Below are 15,437 nucleotides of genomic sequence, written 5' to 3'. Positions count from 1 at the left end.
ATGATGGCTTTCCCATGCACTCACAGCCAGCAGGACAATCTAACTGGGGTAGCCTGGGGCCACGTCCATAGCTGAGTCTGTATGGGCAATGCCAAGTGTCTGGAGTGGAGGGGCATGGCAGTCAACCAGCCTGCCTTTAAAGTGTGGATCTAGGAGCTTCTGACAAGCACAGCCCCAGTAACTATTCTGCCAAACTTGGCTTGATATCCAACAAACCCTCACCGTCGAAACAACACGTCTGTCATGCACCCTTATTATCATTCCCTGGACCACTTGCAGGCTTTCAGAAACCCGTCATTACAATGATAATCAAGAATCATAGGACACTGCGATTTGTACCTGCAATACATTTACACCGTGAATTGTTTGTAGAAGAGACACAGAGAGAGAGAGAGAGACCTGCAGCTTCAGTGCCATTCAATTCAGGAGCAGTAACTCCCACGCCATTTGATTTGTCCCCTTTCATTTTCTAATTTAAATTGTACCTGCTGAAAACCAGACTTATATTTACTTCGTCCTCTGCGCTCTTCTTTAGCCTTGAACCGAGGAAACTTGAGAAATGCCCTTGTTTACTGCACCTTGAAATCTCTCCTCTGTGCAGAACCCCTCCTCTGGTTTCCCACCCTAAAGCAAGGAGACAGGTTTGCCTCCACCCTAAAGCGAGGAGACAGGTTTGTTTGACAAGGCGCTGCGCTCCCAGACTGTCAGTAATGCCTGAAGTAAGAGACAGAGCACTTTGGAAATGACTGCAACAGTACTTAGCAAATGCAAAATGGAGAGAAACTCACTGCAGGATGCAAATGCAGCATGAGTCCAGTTTTATTAGAGTATTTTGCACACAGTTCCTCTCTTGAAACACAAAGACACTAGAGAGGTGACTGCGTCACTGGTGAGTAGTGATACAGCACATTGGGAGGTAAAGGGAATTGGGCTTATGCCAGCACAAGCCACCCACTGAGACTGGGTCCTCCCTGGGAGCAGGCTTCTGCAAATATAAGGCGTGAGTCTGATCTCACTCACACCTGGCTTCAGTGGAAATATTCCTGATTTGCACCTGAGTGAGATCAGAATCAGGCCATCATTTTGACTAAATGATAAACCTGATTCCTCACGGGACCCTGCCTGGTTTACGCTGGGATAACGTCACAGATTTCAGCAGGGTTACACCATAGTCAAACTGGACTGACTCTCAGATTCACACCCAAAACCTTCCATCCAGCTGTATAAAGAGCAAGATTCCATTGGGTAACTCAGGCCCCAAGAGCGCCACCATCATTCCTAGTCAATCAGGGGGGACTGTAGGCTTTGCTGGCCCCTATTTCTCCCAACAGTAGGACATATACAGTTCTCCATTGTATTCAGCCATGCACCTCTCCCCTTCCTCTCATTTCTTACAGGCCTAAGCTCTGCTACAGCATTATACTAAAGGTCAAAGCCGCTCCCATTGAACGAAAGGCAAAACTTTCCAAACAAGGATCCACCCCATATAACCTAACAGCGGAACGCTGGACAGTGATTCCATATGTCGCTGTGTCAACAGGCCACTTCATCCCACCGGCTCCCAAATTCAGACGTGGGCTGAGCTGTGACATCGATGGCAGAGACCTCACTTCCTGTCCCAGTCACACCTCCCCTGCCCCAGCATAATGGGGAGGAGAGGGTGTATCAAGGCCACGCTGAGCAGAGCGCTGTTATTTCTGATCTTCCACTGGGGTAGGGCCCATTATGCCAGCGGTGGAAGTAAGAGCAGGCCCCCTGCGGCCCTACCTTCTGCTGGGGCCAGGTGGCTGTGGACCGGAGAGCTACCACCAATGCTCTGCAGCGGCCGCTCTTGGAGGGTCAGGGCCAATTCCTCAAAAGAGCTTACTTGCCCCCTGCCCATAACACTGTGAGTGGACAGTAGTTCAGGACTGAATCCCAGGCAAGAGTGTCCCCTTATGAAAGCACTACCGCCGGGCTGTTGCCTCTCATCCCAAGGCCAGACCAGCTTGGAGTGGCTGCGGCCACCGATGGCCGTCAGGCCAGCCTGTCCATGTGGAAGCATCCCAGCTGCACCTGACACCTTAGTTCGCAAGCTCTCCCTTAGAGGAGGCTGCTGAACAAAGGGCCTAGAGCAGGGGTGGGCAAACTACGGCCCAGGGGCCGCATCTGGCCTTTAAGATGTTTTAATCTGGCCTTCGACCTCCTGCCGGGGAGTGGGATCGGGAGCTTGCCCCACTCCGCGCAGCTCCTCGAAGAAGCGGCACGTCCCCCCTCTGGCTCCTATGCGTAAGGGGCAGCCAGGGGGCTCCGCACGCTGTCCCTGCCCCAAGTGCCGCTCCCATTGGCCAGCAAATGGGGCCAATGGGTGCTGCAGGGGTGGCGCCTGTGGATGGGGCAGAGGGGGGACATGCCGCTGTTTCCGGGAGCTGCTTGAGGTAAGCGCCACCCAGAGACTGCACCCCTGATCCCCTCCCATGCCCCAACCCCTTCGTCAGCCCTGAGCCCCCTCCCACCCTCCAAACCCCTCAGTCTCACCCTCCTGCACCCCAGAGCTCACTCCCCCACCCGCTCCCCTCCCCCAGCCCGGAGCCCCCTCCCGCACCCTGAACTCCTCATTTCTGGCCCCACCCCAGAACCCACACCCCCAGCCAGAGCCCTCATCCCCAGCCACACCCCAACCCCAAATTCCGTGAGCGTCCATGGCCCACCATACAATTTCCATACCCAGATGTGGCTCTTGGGCCAAAAAGTTTGCCCACCCTGGCCTACAGTTGCACTGGGTCCCCACTCTTGTACTTCAGAAGAATTAAATTCCTCCAGCTCCAAAGGAAACAACTCCTGGAGACCCAGCTCATGAACCCCGGCTTTCAGCCAGGGCCAGGCAGAGAGAGCAAGGAACGGGGAAGCACCATCACAGTTTGTTCCCATTAGTTTCCCCCGATTCCTGGTTCTGTTTTGCCAGCTAGCAAGGCCGTCCTCAGCTGCCTCCAGAAGAGGTGCCTGCTTATTTCCCTGTCCTTCCACTCCAGGTAGGTGTTCCTCTGCAGGTAGAGGGACAGCCCCAGCTTGCGCCTCAGCAGCGCCTTATTCACTTCCTCCAGGACAATCAGGATGATGCCAGCTCTGCCCTCCACGAACTGCCAGGACTGGGCGATCTCAAGCTCAAAGCTGCACCACTTGCTCTCCATGAAGTGGTCGGAGATGACCGCGATGACTTTCCTGCTGCTCAGGAACCCTTCGTGGATGATGCTGGAAGCAACGGGCACCCCCGGCGTGAAGTCCCGGTAGTGGAGGCAGAGGTGGAAGGGGGGCACTCCCCCCTCCAAGGTCTCGACCAGCTCCTTTCTCACCCACTCAGTGTCCTTGCTGGAGTGGATGACAAAGGCGTCGTAGGTGTCATCCCTGTCCGCATACCGCCGGCATCCGCTGAGCAGTACCAGCCCGTAGTACAGGTTGAAGTAGTATTTATAAAGGAGGAACAAGAACAGAGCTCCAGCGAGGGCCGGGCCCACATAGATGGCCATCAGAACGGGACTGAGTTGGCAGGAGGAGAGGTCAAAGTCCAGCACACTCACATTCTTCAGGTGCTCGGGGCTGTTGCAGACCATCAGCTCGGTGCTCCACAGCAGCTCCCCGTGCTCCTTGGCCCACTTCACGAAACTCAGGTGGCTGCAGGAGCAGTCAAACAGGTTGCAAGAGAGGTCCAGGTGGACCAAGCTGCTCGGCAGGCTCTCCAGAGCCTTTTCTGTCAAGACAGTCAGCTGGTTGCTGCTAAAGTCCAGGACAGTGAGGGCCTGGAGAGGCTTGTAGGCCAGGTGGTCAAAGGTCAGCAGCTGGTTGTGGCTGATGTTTAGCTTTTGCAATTTACCAAGGGTAGAAAATGCGCTCAGAGACACCTGTATCAAATTACAGCTGGAAACATCCAGGGTGAGCAGCTGGGTCAGTTTCATGAAGCTGTCGCCCAGGTTGTTGCCCTTAAAGGAGTTGCCGGCCATCTTGAGCACTTGCAGGGACTCTAAGCCACAGAACGCACACTGGGACTCAACATGAGTGTTGGTGTAGGAAATATCAAGGTAGATGAGTTTCCCAAGGGAGAGGAAGACAGGAAAGGAGCCAGGACCATTCAGCTTCGAGTGCTGAAAGTCCAGAGACACCAGCTCATTGACATTCCAGCTTCCGGACACGCTGATTTTGGAGTTGAAGCTCAGGTTCAAGTGCTTCAACTTTGGGGTCCCAGACAGGTAAAAGGCACAGCATTGAATGAAGCTGAGCCGGTTCTCACTCAGATCCAGGACCTCCAGGTTAGGCAGATCCACAAATGTCTGCAGGAAGCCAGTGAGGTATTTGCTTTTGGTGATCCGAAGCACTCTCAGCTCTTTGAAGGAGGACAGCTTCAGGGCAGGCACCTCACTAAACTTGCAGGTCTTGCATTCCAGCTGGTGTAGTCTGGAGGCAGTAGGGACCGCTGACACCTGGTTGAGGTAGATATCCACCATCCGAATAATGGAGGTGTTGACCAGGCAGTCAAAGAGAGTGTCTGTGCAATTATAAAACCTCTCGAAGCAAATGAACACAAACTCCTGAAGCTGCACCTGACACAGTCCATCCAGGAGCCCACTACTAAAGTCCCCCACTCTCCGAATGTTCCTGAACTCTCCAAGAACTAGTCTGTTGACCTGTAAGCCAGCAAGGCCTTGGATGCCAGCCTTCATAACACTGGTGTTCTCAAAACAAGCCCTCAGAGACAGCTCATGAAGATGAATCCCCTCAAAGGAGCCCAGCTGAATGCATTTTATATCATTGATAGAAAGCACTAATGTTAGGTTGAGCCCCTTCTCTCCTTGCAAAACATCCAGGTCTCCTGTGGAGATAGATGAGATCTTATTCGATTGAAGGCTCAGGAATCGGAGAAAAGTCAAGTTGGAGAAATATTTGGGGAGCTTCAAAGAGTCGACATTGTTCTTGGCCACATTCAGTTCCTGCAGAGTATGTAAGTGTCCAATGGGCAGGTCAGCTAGTGAGGATATGTTATCTTCCACAGCTACCAGCTTTTGCAGGGATGTCAAACTATAGAAGGCTTTTGGACCCAGATGCCAGAGGGGATTTGCAGTCAGAATCAAGGTGAGCAAGTTATGAAGATCCTCAAAAGCATAGTCTTCAATTGTCTGGATGCGACACCTGTTACGCAAGAAAAGAGAACAATATACATGAAGCATTATCACTTCTGTCACACGCACGCACATGCATATGGGTACCGCGTTACTGCACTGGGTGCAGACACAGTGTCATTATGCCAGGTGCACATGGGTATGGAGCATTACCAAGCTAGGCAGCTTTGCAGACACACCATTATCAAACCTGGGGCAATATTATCACACCAGATCTATGTGTGAGCACAGCATTATCGCCCAGAGATGCAGACCTGCCCAACCAGGCAAAAAGAAATCAGCTCAGCGGAAAGGAAATGAATGCTGACACATAGAACACATCTCTCACATCTCTTCTGCCCTGCCTAAATCTGGAATTAAATTTGAAAGCAGGGGATTTACAGAGACGTCTACAGTGAGGCAGGGTGCAGGCTTTCTTTACCACCTGACAGTCCTAATCAAAAGCACCCATTGACATTCCAGGGTTTCTTCACCACCAAAAGGCCTTAAAACAGAGGCTGAGCGTTTACAAGGCACCTAGGAGATCTGGGTACCTCATTCCAGTTAATGTTCATGGGAACTGGACACAATTTCCTCAGGGAGCTTTGACAATCTCAGCCTTCATTTCTGTAACAAAAGGAAACCTTAAACTCAGAAGAGTGCCGCGGAGTTACCAACAATCCATGGGAAGACCCTAAATCTACATCAGGGTGCGGAATGTTGTATGTGACTGAATCTGCTAGGGGCAGTCTTCAGGATTTGAACCCAGAACCTTCAGTGCTAAAAGCATGAGCCTCTATCGCTTGAACTAACATACTAAAAATGCCACAGCCAGAAACAATAGCAGAGTCGTAAACCGCTTACGTGATTCAGGCATGAAATGTGGAAAATAACCCACATAGTCCTAGTATGGGTTAAAAGCTAACCTCCCCTAGGGAACCTCATCCTGAATGTCTAAGGTCTAGTGGGGTTGAAACCCCATGTTGAATACCCATTCTATAATAATAATACTATCTTGCTCTCCTATAGTGCTTTTCATCCATAGAGCTCAAAGCACTTTGCAAAGGAGGACAGTATCATTATCCCCATTTTACAGATGGGGAAACGGAAGCACAAAGCAGTGACGTGACTTGCCTTTGGTCTCCCAGAAGGCCAGTGGCAAATCTGGGAATAGAACCCAGGTCTCCTGAGTCCTAGTCTAATGCTCCATCCACTGGGCAACACTGCCTCCATCACCAAATCTCCTATATGACCCATACACTCTAACCAATCCCACTTGGTTCAACAGCCACGTTTAAGCCCAGGAGCTTCAGCACCATACACATGAACCTCTACCACTTGGCCTAAAGGATTTAGGTCTGGATTGAGCAGTCCGTCCCTATTGAGCAAAGATAAGCACAGGCTTACGTGCTTTGCTGGCTAGGGGGTGTACTTAAGCATGTGCTCAAATACTTTGCTCAATCGGAACTTTAGTTCCAGCAGCGGAGGCTTATAAGGAGTCAGGTACACGTATTTTAGTCCTAGATGAAGTCTGAGCTCTGATTGCTAGTCTAAAGGAAACTGTCCCTAGAACAACATAGAACACAGCTTCAGCTCCTAGCATCCGGAGGGGAAGGAAAGGCCGACTGCTTCTCTAAGCAAGGAGAGTTAGTGAGGGATTAACGTGTAGGGATACAGGGTTCTACCCTGAACCTCCAAACCTTAATGCTGTGGCTCAGTCTACACTTAAAATGCTACTGTGCTTCAGAGTAGACACTCACTGCCGCGACGGGAGGGGTTCTCCTGTCGCTGTGGTTAATGCGCCTTACCGGGTGGCAGTAGCTATGGACTGGTCTACATTATAAACTAGACTGACCCAGCTACAGCACTCAGGGGTGTGAAAAGTCCACCCCCTGAGCGCCGTAGTTCAGCTGACCTCAGACAGCGGTAGGTCGATGGAAGAATTCTTCCGTGGACACAGCTACTGCCTCTTGGGGAAGTGGATTAATTACGCTGACAGGAGAACCCCTCCCATTGGCACAGATAGCGTCTACACTTGAAACGCTGCATTGACACGTCTGGGCTGCTGGAGAGTTCAAGAGTAGACAAGGCCTAGGCTGACGGAAGAACTTTTCCGTTAACCTAGCGCTGTCTACCCCAGGGGTCAGTTGGCATTTATGTTTCGCAGAAGAGTGGATTTTCCACTCCCCTGAGAGAACTAGCAATGCCCATGCTAGTTATCAGCGTAGATCAGCCCTGAAACAGCTCATTGGGCTGGAGGGAGACAGACAGAGAGGTGCTGGCACAATTTTTGTAGTGGGGGTGCTGAGAGCCATTGAACCAAACTGGTTTCAGAGTAGCAGCCGTGTTAGTCTGTATTCGCAAAAAGAAAAGGAGTACTTGTGGCACCTTAGAGACTAACCAATTTATTTGAGCATAAGCTTTCATGAGCTCACGAAAGCTTATGAACCAAACTGTAAACCCTGTATATAATGGAAACCACTTCAAGCCAGGGGGTGCAGCACCCCTAGTTCCAGCACCTATGGACAGGCACAGTAAACAGCTATCTGAACTTAGAAGGGAATATCCTTGACAAGCCCAGCAGCATTCAGCAATTGCTCAGACCCGGTGTGGGATTTCTCTTATGCTGAAAGCGGAATTCATCCCAAAGCAGATATCCCTGATGCAAGGCCAAAGGCACCACTTAAAACTACAGCTCAGATCTCATGTGAGGCTCTAGTGGGTGTAGAGTCTGAAATGGGCCATTGGAGCTGGAGAGAATTCCATCATCAGAGGAGATGTGCCAGTAAGAACCTGGTCTTAATTACCATGCAAGGTCTGTGGGGTAGGGAGCTTTTCTTCTGACATGTCTGTAAAGTGCCCCGGGTACCAATGCCTCTATGTAAACAATAGTAATCATTATTATTAATATAATTCACCATTCCCATTGAATCTTTAAAGTGCAGGTCAGCTCTGTAGGAGTGGTGTCACTGGGTCTCCACATTTACTGTCTCTAGGTGATCTCCAGGTCAAATGTGCCCTATTTACCACTAAAAAGATGCCCATTTCTTCACTTGCAACCCACAAAATGCCACGTGACACTTGCACGGGGTACTATCTATCTTGTGCATTGTCACCCATAATGCAAGTTGTGAAAGACAAATAAGGGCTTCACTTACTTCTGTGACCCCCTCCCCCCCCAATCGTTTCCAGGTTATGTCCTCAGTGGCACCCGTGCAACTGCTTCACCGCCCATGTGCTGTCAAAACAAGGGGTCGCTGATTGGGACTCAGGAAACAACTCTGCTGCGGATGCACAAGAAGGAAGGGACTTCAGCCCATCATCCCTTCGTGGAGTTGTCTCTGACAGTCTAACAGAAGTAGTAAAGCCAAATGCCCCAAGGAATGAACACGAGTGACATGAAGTGCAGGAACTGCACCTTAGAACAGTATCCCTGTGACAGCACTGGGCACGATCTTAAATTATGGTGCAGGATTAGAACCCTTTTTTAGCCAGAATCACCCGTTGAGCCACACAGACACAAGAGCAAAGAGGGCAAAAATAACGTGCCTGTCCCCGTGTCAGTGGACTGGCGAGTCTGAAACAGGATTAATCAGTGTGACGCAAAAGCCCTGTCTGCATCCAGTAGGACAACACCAATGTGAAAGGTTCCATACCTAGTGAGGTCCAGAAACCTCAGTGCAGGGACTGCTGAGAAATAATTTGAGGTCAGTGACTCCAGTGGGTTGAAACTCAGATCCAAGTTCTGCGTGGAAGGTGGGATTTCAGCGGGAACTCCAGAGAGGTTCAACTCCATGCATCTGTAAGTTACGTTGGTGATCTCCTGCAAATATTCACAGAGCCAATCCACAGATCAACATCTAGATTCCACAAAGTGCCGGAAAGTTAATCCATTAGAAAACTATCGAGTGCAGACTAAATATCTCTGTAACAGACAGATCCTCTGGGCCGCACTGAGCAACAGGAAGTCCAAGCATCTGCACCTATTCTAGTAATAGCATCTCTGCTTCCTAAACCAATAACCAATATAATTACAAGTGTAATGAGGCGCAAGCCCACTGGGATGTGCCTACTTATATCAGTGGTGAATCTGGACCAGAGCTTTTAAAGACCAGATTCTTTGTGACGCTGGTAATACACCAGGGAACAGATATACTCTCAGACAGTAATAATCCAAAATCAGCATTAAACTTAATTCTTCAAGTTAACATTTAACTTTATTTCTTATAGCACTCGTTTATTTATAAAAGTGACGTCTGGAAACAACCAACTCAGCAACAAGTTGCTGACCAGTGGCTGCAAAACCAACTCTGCAGCATATTACAGTAATAACCTAAAATATCAGAGCTTACAGTAGTATACTACAGGGTCTGAGGTCTGGTCTACACTACAGAGTTAGGTCGACCCAAGACAGCTTCCGTCAACCTAACTATGGAAGTGTTCACACTTAAATTTCACTCCCGCCGACACACCTGCACTGCTACGCCGACTGAATAACTCCCCCTCCATGAGCAGCGTAGAATCAAGGTTGATGTAGTTAGGTCGACACAGCGTCAGTGTCGACACCGCAGTGCTTATGTCGACGGTTACTGGCTTTCAGCACTCATCCCACAATGCCCCACGCTGACGCTACAATCGATACCAGTGCTCCTGGTGAGGGCTCGCACCGCCGACACAGGGAACAAAGAACAAACACACACAAGCAATGTAATTACTGCGGCAGCTGTATGCTGACGAAAGTTAGGTCGACTTAATTTTGTAGCGTAGGCATGGCCTGAGTCTATTGCTGTAGGAGAATGGGATCCATTGGTTAATAACTGCACCTCAGCAATACCAAGCCTATGGAAACAAAGCTAAAATAGGTCAACGCTACTTTTTCTGGTGCTGAGAGTTGGTTTAGTCCAGGATTTCCATGGTGGCGTATGCTTTCTGCAAAGCTGCGTAATACTGCTGGAAAAGACAACGCACCCCACAGGAAGATGAGCACTCAGCACATCAGAGACACCAATAACACAGGCTGGGGAAAGCTGCTCTTGAGAAACAAAAGGATTCTGGTTATTTAGAGATCACGTACCTCCACACAGGGGTTGAGGCTGCTGGCCATTAACTGCGACAGGAAAAGTGTAGCCAAAGACAGCACAAAGCAGGTTGGAAAGGAGAGAGCTTCTCTCCCGAACATCTTCAGGAGGTGACCATCCGGTGGAGAGAACCATAAGTGAAAATAAAAGACTCTAGCAAGACTCTCACCCCACCATCAGTGCTCCTCCCAACGGCAGAGGGAGGAGAGGGAAGTGAAACTGAAAACAAGGCAGCTCTGAGGCGTGCTCTGAGAACAACACTCTTCCGTTCAGTTGCTTGTAAAGAAGAGGAAGTTACAGGAAAGCATGACCTCCTGGGCAAGAAGCCCAGAGGTGCCTGGGTCCCATCAGAGCAATCATTTAATGCCTCAGCTTAAGATGGAATAAAAAGGAAACCCACCCCTTTGGAACTCATCTTTCCTGGGAGAGAAAAGACATCCATCCCACACACTAATACATCTGAATGCACTAGGTGCATCCAGTGTTGGCACTGGGTTTACCCCCACAACCTCTGCCTGCCCGTCGTACCATACAGACTAGAGGAGCGGGGGAGGTTATACCGGCATTACACAATGCTCCCATCTCAAGCAGAGCAGAGGTCTGCCGGAAACGAGCAGGAAGGTACCAGGCATGTGCAGGGAGCAAAACACGCTGGGTGGGGCTGGGAAGTGACCCAGTCGGAAGGAGACTGCTGGTGTGGATTTGCACAAAGGAGCTTTCACCTGGCTGGGATGGCACTTAGGGCACAAAGCATTGGGCCCATACTTTGTTAAACACTGCTGTTTGTTCAGATGTATCTACAGCTATTGGCCAAGTTGAGAGCTCTTCATCTCATGCTGCCTGCCCCAGGCTGTTAGATGTCTTCCTCCTTCTTCCATTCCCCCAATCCTGGACAGCCCTACAGACGTGATTTGTACCAGGATAGAGCGGCTCTGGCCATGCCAGCATTAAGACACTGTGCCTTCTCAGATGCTGGTTCTTGGGGAGAATCGAAAATCAAGCCTGGCAGTGCTGCGTTCAGACCATTTCTTCCTATCCTGATATAAATATACCCTGTCCGAGGACTTCACCAACAGATTTCAAAGCACTTTGCAAATACTAACTAAAGGTTTTTCTACCCCGGGACACCCAGAAACATTAATCCAAATTAACTAAAGGTGTGAATTTGAAGTGAATTAGTTAAACCGCATTCAACCCCATTAAAAAAATTAAACTAAACCAAATTAAGGCCACGTTAATTCTGAATGAGGTTGTTCACACAGGGGTTTAATGCGGTTTAACTAATCCACTTCAAATTCACAGTTTAGGTTAATTTCCTGGAGGCCCCCATGTAGATGGGCCCAAATGGGCACAAGCCCCCTGTGAAACAGAGAAGTGTTATTATCCCCACTTTTGCAGAGGGCTTGTCTACACTACAAATGCTGTACAACTGCTGTACTGGCTTAGCTAGACTGTCAGAGACCCCAAGACAAGACACAGCTTATCCCAGCAAAAGGAATTCTTTTGCCAGCATAGTTAAACTACTTCCCCGAACAACATAAACTATGCCGGCAGGATGTCTCATTACGTTGTCACCAGGACGTTTGCCGGTATAGCTATCACAGTTGGGTGTACGTGATTTTTTCCCAGACTCTTGGCTGACACAGCTGTGCTGGCAAAACTTTGTAGTTGAGATCAAGGCTCAGAGGTTATATGACTTATTCACCATCACTCAGAACATCAGTGGCAGAGCTAGGAATAGAACCCAGGAGCCCTCGCTGAGAATTGCATGCGCTAACCACTAGCCCACACTCTTCCAGATCCTGCATTGTCTATCAGTGGCTGCACTGGTAAGGCCTTTTCCTCCTTGAGAACATTTATCACCTCACCTGTCCTTAGGGTCTGAGAAGAGAATGAACGATCCTGCCACCTGGAGACCAAACGAGGCAGCGCTCCTTGTGACTAAAGTGGTGCACCAACATGTCCCTTTGAGATTTAGTCGTGTGTTTCAGGGTGCTCCTTCAGACTGAACCATCACACTGCTCTTCAATTGCATTACCCCAGAATGCCAGGGGATGGCTCACATACCGGTCCTTATTATTATTAATCATGTTTATGACAGGAGTGCCTAAGGCCCAACCGAGCATGGGACCCTGTTGCGTTAGGCACTCTGCCAAGTAGCAGACCAGGCCAGCCCTAAAGAGTTCACAATCGAAACAGCCAGGACACACACGGGGTGGAGGAAGGGGGCGAAGGCACAAGCAGAGGGAACAAGGACGTGGCTTTGGTGTGTGGGTGGTTTTAATTGGGAGGGGATCAGAAGAGCGAAGGGACGTGGCAGGGAAGGGGAACAAGAGGAGAAGGGAGAAAGAGGGGCAGGTGTGGAATGAAGCTGAGGGGAACAGATGGTGCGGGAGGGAGAGGATTGGAGCAAAGAGCCAGTCAGCACAGGCCAGAGCAAGTCCAGTTCAAACCCGAGAACGTGGTCTGAATGGCCACAGGTCTCTGCCTTGGCTGCTTCTGCAGCTGCTCCGACTGGCAGGAATGTCTGGCTGACCCCTCTCCGAAGTTCTTCCCCATGGCGAGGCGGAGTGGGAGGGAAGGTACCACCTGGGTCACAGTGGCCTCGGGAGGAAGGCGGGTCTCCCCTGTATGGGTCTGGTCTATCATGGTAGTGCTGGGGGGGCTGGGTGTCCCGGCAAGGCCCCAGAGCAGCGGACCGTGCTGTGTCTGTTCCTGCAGTGCTCAGCTGCAGAGGTGGGCGGCTTGACAGAGGATGCGGAGATGGAGACAAGAAGTCTGCCCAGGCAGAGTGAATCACAAATACCTCTGTACACGGTGCTAAGTACGACACTCCTTTCTCCAGGGAAATCACCGTGGGCAGGAAAGCAACAGGGGAGAAAACCACTGTGGGCGTCCGGCAGGCAAAAGCGAGCTCGGCTCCAGTCTTCTTGGCCTTTGGCAGGGCCACAGCTATGCCCTGCTTGGCAATCTTTTGCGGGGAAGGTGTCGGGGGGCGGAATGAACAGGCTCAGCTACACAGAGGACACCTCCTCCAGAGCTCATGGGCCAGATTCAGCCCCACACCGGCACTCGGGCTAGCGCAGGGACAGAGGGGAGGTTGCTCGTGCCTTCTCTATGCCTCTGCCACTGGTGACCACGTTGCAGGGGTGAATTTCTTCCCTAGGGTCTGATCCCGAGCCCACGGAAGTCAGTGGAAATATTCTCATTGACTTCAGCAGGCTTTGAATCTGGCCTCTGGCGAGGAATCCTTACAAGGAATTTGACCGGTGACCTTCTGAAACGAACGCAGTAGCACTAAGTTAAAGGAGAATGATTTAGTTGGGGATTGGTCCTGCTTTGAGCAGGGGGTTGGACTAGATGACCTCCTGAGGTCCCTTCCAACCCTGATATTCTATGATTCGATGAATCTTCCCACGTCGGATGCATTTGCCCTATTCTTGGCCTCCAACAATGACAATCACAAGGTTTCCTGGATTCTACCCTCTCGGTGACTGTGCCCAGCTATGGCAGGAAAGCCTGGATCATCCCTGGCTATGTTGCATAGGGAGGTTACCTCCCTAGTGCTGCCTATTCAATAAAGCCCTTCTGTCGTTTACCCAGTTTCCATTGTGCAATAAGCCAGGTACAAGCAGGGAGTTGTAAGTCATGGTAGACAGAGCCACTGCGGGCGCGCTGCTTCATTGGGGGGAGCACAGGAGCACGGTGGGAGGAGTTGTTGCCCAGGGAAGAGGACGCACTGAGATCTCCTCTAGAATAAAGGCGCTCTGCACCCTAGCTTTTGTTTCTGTGGGGCCCTCGCAGCGAGCCAAACCTGAAGCCAATGCTTAAACCAATAAAAATAAAACACATCCCGTCATTTGCTAACAGATCCCCACCTCCCCTCCTCCAGGGCTGGCAGCTTGACTCAGCTCTGCCAGCGTGCATCCGTGTTATTGTGGGAGTCCGAATCCCCCGCTTAGCCATTCTTGGCCCTCTCCTTCTGCCTACCAGCGACTTCATCCCCAAACTCAGCTTAGCAGCCAACCTCTCAGGCTCTTCCCCCTCACCCCCGACACAGGGCACCTTCCCCCGTTTTGGTTCCGTTCTGAATCGTACACACTCACCGCGGTGACACGTTTCAGTTCGATGGATACAGGGTACACATCTGTACACAGCGGCTTGGCTTTCAGGGGAGAAGTAGGACTGAAAGGAAGAAAGTTAACGCTGTACAAAGTGAGATGCAGAGACACGCTGGGGCAGAGATGGAGCAGAGTCAAAGCCAGGGAAGTCACCAAGGAGAAATGGAGCGTAGACAGCCGCACAGAGAGCGCTGCACACTAGCTGCAGGGAGGGGACGGAGGAGGCTAAGGCCTTGTCTACCAGCTACAAATCAAAGTGTCCACCCCGGGACATACTGGGATCACGGTATCAGTTTAAACTCACCCCTTAGGACAAGTTACACCAAGAAACCTTCCCCACCTAGGCAAGGCTTTCTAGTGAGGGCTGGAGAAAGGTGAGCAAGCAGGGTGTGGAAGCTGTACTGGGCATGGGGAAAGATGAGCCCAGCAATGAGTGGGGCTGGGGAAAGGTGAACGTGGCAGTGAGGGAGCACTGGAAGGAGGCAGGGGAAAGTGTGCAGTGGGGAAGGAGGCCTGGAGGAGAGGGTGGAAGGAAGCAGTAAGTGGGGGGAATTTTGGTGTCTGAGCCAGTCGTGCACAGGATTTTTACAGGTGAGATTTGACGGAAGGAGGAATTCTGGCATAACGGGCCAGCAACTTCCCAGCTCTGGCAGGGTGAGCAATGGGGCAGGGGGTGGCTATGCAGTCATGGCAGGTTGGGAGGGGCAAGCAAAGCCATCAAGAGTGTGCAGAGAAGGGGGGCAGTAACTGTAGATCCAGGAGCAGCAAAGAGTTTGTAGTGACACTGCGTACCGTCATCCACATTAGTCCCCTCCAGACAACCCCTCCCTATAACCCTGGTGCCAATCAGAGACACTCCCAGGCCCACTTAGAACCAGTTCTGTCTTTATTTCCAAACAGAAACACTCATCAGCACGGTCCCACTGCCAATAACTTTCCCCAACGTTTCAAAGATCACCTGAGATACCGGATCCTCTGAGGGTTCGGCAGAGTCCTTCTCCAAGTCAACGGGACCAGCTCCTTTCACTTGAGGCTCCGGAGAAAGGGGCTGAGAACTGTAAGGGACCTGGCTTAAGACCACCCCTCAATGCCCTAATGCGGGGCCTTAA

General features: G+C 50.9%; 1 protein-coding gene across 1 annotated transcript; it reads right to left on the bottom strand.

The window, feature by feature from the left end:
• Positions 1-2,904: 2,904 nt before the first annotated feature.
• On the bottom strand, positions 2,905-14,318 carry TLR4 (toll like receptor 4). Its single transcript, XM_074973500.1, has 4 exons — positions 14,314-14,318; positions 10,204-10,308; positions 8,786-8,952; positions 2,905-5,160 (listed from the first exon to the last, which is right to left on the bottom strand). Exons 2-4 carry the CDS (start codon positions 10,306-10,308, stop codon positions 2,910-2,912), a joined length of 2,523 nt encoding a protein of 840 aa, XP_074829601.1. The 5' UTR covers positions 14,314-14,318; the 3' UTR covers positions 2,905-2,909.
• Positions 14,319-15,437: the final 1,119 nt, after the last annotated feature.

The sequence above is a fragment of the Natator depressus genome, chromosome 16, assembly GCF_965152275.1.
Source record: "Natator depressus isolate rNatDep1 chromosome 16, rNatDep2.hap1, whole genome shotgun sequence".
NCBI classification, from domain to species: Eukaryota; Metazoa; Chordata; order Testudines; family Cheloniidae; genus Natator; species Natator depressus.
The sequence above is the reverse complement of the archived record's forward strand: the minus strand, read 5'-3'. Positions and strand labels throughout refer to the sequence as shown.

What these genes read in the sequence shown, in the direction of transcription:
- TLR4 (XM_074973500.1), bottom strand. Translation starts at nt 10,308, where the DNA reads ATGTTCGGGAGAGAAGCTCTCTCCTTTCCAACCTGCTTTGTGCTGTCT. An exon ending in GCCTCAACCCCTGTGTGGAG is followed by an intron (nt 8,953 to 10,203) that starts GTACGTGATCTC and finishes GAATATTTGCAG; the next exon opens with GAGATCACCAACGTAACTTA. An exon ending in AGGTTTCTGGACCTCACTAG is followed by an intron (nt 5,161 to 8,785) that starts GTATGGAACCTT and finishes CTTGCGTAACAG; the next exon opens with GTGTCGCATCCAGACAATTG.